The 6,338-nt window shown below is 44.4% G+C and overlaps 1 protein-coding gene across 3 annotated transcripts in view; it reads right to left on the reverse strand.

The window, feature by feature from the left end:
• abcc10 (ATP-binding cassette, sub-family C (CFTR/MRP), member 10) overlaps nucleotides 1-6,096 on the reverse strand; it is a 30,814-nt gene extending 24,718 nt beyond the window's left edge. The window contains exons 1-3 of one of the 3 annotated variants that reach the window (XM_083764282.1): nucleotides 6,022-6,096; nucleotides 4,792-4,997; nucleotides 1,034-2,414 (exon numbers count right to left, since the gene is read on the reverse strand). In XM_083764282.1, the coding sequence (XP_083620408.1) occupies nucleotides 1,034-2,414; nucleotides 4,792-4,970 (1,560 nt within the window). In that variant the 5' untranslated portion in view covers nucleotides 4,971-4,997; nucleotides 6,022-6,096. Of the gene's footprint in view, nucleotides 1-1,033; nucleotides 2,415-4,791; nucleotides 4,998-6,021 lie in introns of those variants that run through there. The other 2 variants (XM_083764284.1, XM_083764283.1) reach the window with 2 other exon arrangements.
• Nucleotides 6,097-6,338: the final 242 nt, after the last annotated feature.

Below are 6,338 nucleotides of genomic sequence, written 5' to 3' on the forward strand. Positions count from 1 at the left end.
TAACCTGTACATTTTGACGTATGGTATGTTTCTGTATGCTTTTATTGATTCATTATTTTCTGTGTATGCCACTGATATTGTCCACCAGTTCATGTTTATTCTCACTAATCACTTTAGGTTGTTGTTCAATATTAAAGACATTTTCATTGCCATATGATTACCGGTATTTGATGTGCTATTACAGTACTTAAAGGACCACTTCACCACTTTTCAACCTATCTTCATATAATAGGTCCTCACTAATAATCATGATAAAATGGCATGATTTTTTTCTACTCAGTCTGTGTCTCATAGGAGGGCTGTGGGCAGTTTAGAAACCGTCTTCCAGTGACATCATCATTAGGCAGATTATTTTTTAAACAAGATTTTTTTACAAAGATGTTTAGATTTTCATTATCGTGAGAACGATGGCTTCCATTTTCGCATTGCAACTTTTCAGGACTAGAAAGCCTGCAGTTTTTATTAGCTTTTATTCCCCATCGATGATGTCACTGGAAGACGGTTTCTGAACTGCCCACAGCCCTCCTATGAGACACAGACCGAGTAGAAATAAATTGCGCCATTTCTTCATGATTATTAGTGAGGACCTATTATATGAAGGTAGGTTGAAAAGTGGTGAAGTGGTCCTTTAATAACAATAATAAAAAAAGTGAAAACCGTGTCCCCTAGGGTAGGTACCCTTCCCTCACAAAAAACATGCAGTAATCCTGGTCTCTAAACTACCTCCCCCTGGCCAGCCGGGGCGCCTGATGGAGGGGAAAGGAACTGGTCGGAATAACATGTTCCTTCCACACGCTACGTCCGGCCGGGGAAACACTCCCCAGGTGAGGTGAAAAGAAGCAGCTTGGACTCCTCATGCATAGGAGGAAGCATGTGGTCAGTCCGCTGCCCCCCCCAGGTTGGCAGAGGAAGTGTAGCGCCCAGGATTACATTAAATAATTGACACTGGTTAAAAAAATGGGTTGCAAAATCGTGGAATAAACATTTAAGTTTAAAATAAAAACCAGCGAGGGTGCACACACACAGATCTCACCTTGACGCGACTGTCCTTGTGCCTGAGCATGTGCTTGTTGTTGTCGAGGATACGCGAGGCCAGCATCTTATTGAGAGGGATGAGCAGCAAGGCCACGCACAGCCCTCCCAGGAAGGCCACGCCCACCTGCAGGTACAGCAGGTAGAGGGCGATGGAGAACTGGAAGGGCAGACTCCACAGCTCGTGGAAGCTGTTGAAGAAGTTGACCACGCGGTCCGCGTCCGTGCTCATGAAGTTGACCACCTCGCCCAGGGCGAAGCGTGCCAGCCCGCCGCCGCTCACCCGCAGGGCCTTCCCGTAGACGGCCGACACGAGTGCGGCGCGCGCGCACAGCGACACCTTGGACACCTGGAAGGCGAAGACGTTTCGGACGACGGCCGAGAGGAGGGTGCTGGCGAAGAGGGCCAGGGCGCACCAGGCGCCGCGGCCGACGGGGGCGCCCTCGTCCTCCATGAAGCCGACCAGGCCGCTGAGGAGCAGGGGGCCCGCGAAGCCCAGCATGTTGCTCACGAGCTTCAGGACGCCCAGCGTGTAGTACCTCGCGCCGAAGGCCTTGTGCAGCACCCTCACCAGGACCACCTCGCCGTCCAGCTCCACGTCGTCCTCCCGCTGAGGTGACGTCCAGCTGCCGTTCAGCAGGTTTCTGTTGACCGGGCTGGGCCACTGGTCCCGCCCGCCTCTGCCCCGGGCCGCTGCGTCTCGCCGGCCGGCCTCCCAGCAGCGGTAGAAGTGTCGCTGGACGACAGCGGTGCGCAGTTTTCGAGGGAGGTGGTAGAGGTCACTCGCTCTGTCCAGCTCCCCGCGCTGCCCTCGCTGAAGGAGAGGATTCAGCCACAGGTACAGAAGCCGAGAGACGCAGCCGCTTCCGTCCTCCGCCACCATCTCGCCCGTGTCCGGATGAGCGCTCTCTGGAATGAGGCGAGCGCCGTCGTCCCCGGCATTGACGTACACGGTCGCCGTTCCGCCACCGACGCAGGGAAACACAAATGCCAGGATGTAAGATGCGAGAGGCAGCGTCCGCGCCGAGGCGAGCACCGACCGTGCCATTTCGAGGGGTTCTCCGTGGTTTACATACGCCCCGCTGCGGTAATAAGCCACCAGGGTGATCACGAGGTTGGGAACGGTGAGAAGGACCAGCAGTGGTAAAATCAGAGGGCCTCTAGTTCCTCTGAGAACGGACCTCTGGAGGACTATCATGGTGGCAGACTGTAGCAGCCAGGCCAAGGTGGCACAGCCGTCAGCTAGTGCGTCTAGGTACATGTCATCCTGGCTGAGAAGGGCTGTCACGGCTACGTCTCCCATGAAGAGCAGCGTCGCTAGCAAGGCCGATGACACCCTGACAGTCCAGCCACATGGAGGAGACGTCTGAGGAAGTCTGTAACTGAGAAGAGGAAACAACGAGTACACTGTTCAGTATATGAAAAAAATCCCCTAAAGATCAAATCCTGAACATCCCAAATTTCGAATCAATGGAGGACAAAGTACAGTATTCACATTCCACTTTTTTATTGGCACATAGCAATAAAGGAACGCTTGTGCGTTTCTTCATCCTTCATCAGAGCATGCTTGCCCATAGTTTTCGTTTTTGTCGATTTATTTATAAGCTTAGAGTACCACTTCACCACTTTTCCATCTATCTTCATATAATTGGTCCGCACTTAATGTTCATGATAGAATAGTACCAAAAACGAATTCTGTATCTCATAGGAGGCCTGTGGGCATTTCAGAAACTCGTCCACCAGTGACATCATCGTTAGGCAGATTTTTTAAGGCTTCCATTTTCAAATAGAAAGCCTGCCGTTTCTATTAGCTTGGATTCTCCATCGATTATGCCACTGGTGGATGGATTTCTGAACTGCCCACAGCCCTCCTATGAGACACAGACTGAGTAGAAAGAAATTGTGCTATTTTATCATGATTATTAGTGAGGACCAATTATATGAGATAGGTTGAAAAGGGGTGAAGTGGTCCTTTAATCTGTAACTGAATATTCTTTTTTTAAATGCTATCTTTTCTTGAGTTTTTATTCCACAATACTTACCTATTCAATCCTGACCTGCAATCCTGCACCCGACATATTCAATCCTGCACACGACTTATTCAATCCTGCACCCGACATATCCTGCACATATTTGTCAGGTGCAGGATTGAAGAGGGCTATTACTAAAAACTATTACTAGAACTAATAAAAACTAAACTAAAACTAAGCGTTGTCACAAAAATACAAACTAAATAAAAACTAGTAAACCCGCTCGAAAAACTGAAACTAACTGAATTAGTCCGAAACAGTCGAGAAATGACAGAGTTACCGTGTGGGGGTCACCTGTGTGTGTGTGTGTGTGTGTGTGTGTGTGTGTGTGTGTGTGTGTGTGTGTGTGTATGTGTATGTGTATGTGTATGTGTATGTGTATGTGTATGTGTATGTGTGTGTGTGTGTGTGTGTGTGTGTGTGTGTGTGTGTGTGTGTGTGTGTGTGTGTGTGTTGTTAGGCCAGTGGTTCCCAAGACATGTTTCCCCATGTCAAGGACCCCAAATTGACACTTATTAGCCCGTGGACCCCCATTTGAAGAGATATGCCAGGGACCCCCATGAGAGAAGATTTTCACGCCTCTAGCAGTGATTCTCAACCCGTTTAATTTCAAGGACCCTCAGTTTGATATGCATTAGTCTACGGACCCCCATTTTATGGCATTTCTATCTCTGGGACCCCCAATTCATATTGTAATCAATGTAAATGTAACTCTTGAGAGTGTACAAATGGTACACTCTGGTTTTGATAGTCATTAGTGCTGTCATTATTAATAATTAATTAACTCATATTATTGTATTTATGGTAACATCAAAAATGTGAACCAAATGACATTACTCAGCAACAACATAAATGATAATGATCATTGGCAATGAGGGTAATGTGAATAAGGATAATAACAACAATAATAATGTGTAATCTAACGGTTATGCAATGCTATCTCTACGGTGACACTGGGGGTTGGTGTAGGGTGGAATTCTCGTATCTGACTTTTGTTTTGTGAATCTGTTAATGTAATGAGTATTACGATTCATGTTCTGTTGTAAGTAGGATAGGCATTTATAAGCTTTTAGCTTCTGCCTACTCCTTTTGATCATCTTCATGTTTTGGTTTTGTTTTGTTTACATTCATTGTCTTTAAATTTAAATTTGAAACTGAAGGATGATCAAATAAACTAAAACTAAACTAAACTAAACTAAACTAAACTGCGCAACAGTGACACTTGGTGGTGAAAACCAACCAAAGATACTTTATTATCAGCTTCATCAGCCCTGATGAAGACCGGTATAGGTCGAAACATGTTGGGATTAATAAAGTACCTTCTCCTCTTTTTAAACTTTGAGTGTCCAGATCTCCTTCTTTTTTATCTGATCCAGGAGCACCTTTTTATTATTTTAACATTTTTCGACTTGTACGTCTCTGGTGAGCACCTGGTTGTTTCACATTGTAAATGTATTGAATTCATGATGATCTTATTATGCTATAAATCATGTTGTTCATTATTAAAATATATGATTGAGCAGGTGAGAGGTGTCATTAATTACAACAAACAGATTGGCTGCTGTTGCTGTAGGGGTGGAGCCATATAGCAGAGCTCTATGGGTATAGAACTTGTGAGTTGTGACCTTAATTCATAATTTCTAATGTATTTGATAAGGCAGTGATGCAGAAGCTGGCCGTGAACAGTATTAAGTAAGTGCAACGTGTACATTCTTCTGGTGTCATCTACCTTGGAATGCTAAGGTAGTAGGCACTGATGATTGCCATGCCAGCATGAGGCAGGGCCCCCAGGACCAGCTGGTTGAAACAGGGGCTCACCAGGGTTCCATTCTGCCAAACAGGGAATGGGTCGTGGACATCTGTATGACAGATGCCCGAGATCAACACTGCTGGGCCAAAATCACCCATGTCTCCTCCTCCTAGTCTCAGTTCATTCTATAGAAAGAAAATGCCAGAGTTGACAACAAAATAAATGCTATGTCAAAATTGGCAGCTAACAAACATTCCCTTTCTACAACCATTTGGTTGTTATGATTGTCCAATCTTGCATTGTTGTAGTCAATTAAACATAGATTCCAATAACATACTGTAGTGTTATGTATAGTATGCAGTATACAGTAGTTCTCTGGGAGGGAATCACTGACAACTCCACTCTACAGGGTTGTCTTTAAATCCGGAGAACTCGCCGGTTTACCAACTCGCCGCATCAAAAATTCATCGATGTCTTCATCGTTATGCTAACCTGCTGTCTTCATCAGTGTAGTATGTCAAACCCACAGATGTTATAGTTAATTTCCAAAGTGATCAAATTATTTTGTGCAATTAAATGGTCAGATATTCAATGATAAAAAGTTGAGTATGTGAATACCAATATGATAGTAGGCCTACCGATTCAGGATATTGTTTACTAATAAATTGCATTGTTTCGGTACATTCCCACTTCATCTAGTGTAAACTATCCTCTCTCTCTCTCCCTATTCAATGCAATTTAAATGAAGGTGACGTAAAACTAAAATGCACTAAACCGCAGTCGGTAAACTGGCGAGTTCTCCGGTATCCGTCTTTAACAGGGGGACCCCTATGGTGTCCAGTTACTACAGTGGTATGTCACTGTGTTAGGAGATGATCTCAGATGATAGATAGTGTTAAGCAAGTCTATTAAAAATCTATGAAATAGTTGAATCTGCAACACAATTCTATACAATTTAGTGGTCCCTGCTTCATCTCCCTCTCAACTAAGGGGTCCTCCTTGGGATGAAAAACATTGAAGACCCCTAGACTATACTGTACATGTTGCTATGTTGCTACAGTAGCTCGGTAGGTTGCAGGATAATTAGAGATTATGTGTACGTGTAGGCTATGTATTGCTTCGTTTACGGGACACGGGTCGAAAAAGATGCATATATATATATATATATATGGTAAATATCTTCTGATTTGCTAATAACGCAACAATTACCTTGTCAACAAATCAGATGTAAACGTCTCTACTTTGTTTTATTTATGAAAGTAGCTAGCTGCCGTCGACTCCTGATGACGCAATGCGATTAGGTTTTCAAAATAAAGGTCGAGACTCTAGAGAATGATAATGGCATGAGTATCTATTTTGTGGACGACCAATATCATATTTTGTTCGGATAATATTTAGCAACTGTAACCTATATGATATAGCATGCATTATTTTTGTAAAAAAAATGGTCTCAATAGGTGTCTCTTCTTATTATAAATCACAGGAATGCGAGGCATTAAACATGGATTTGCCTGTGGTAAAATAAT

This window comes from Protomyctophum parallelum (assembly GCF_964188405.1).
Source record: "Protomyctophum parallelum genome assembly, chromosome: 5".
NCBI classification, from domain to species: domain Eukaryota; kingdom Metazoa; phylum Chordata; class Actinopteri; order Myctophiformes; family Myctophidae; genus Protomyctophum; species Protomyctophum parallelum.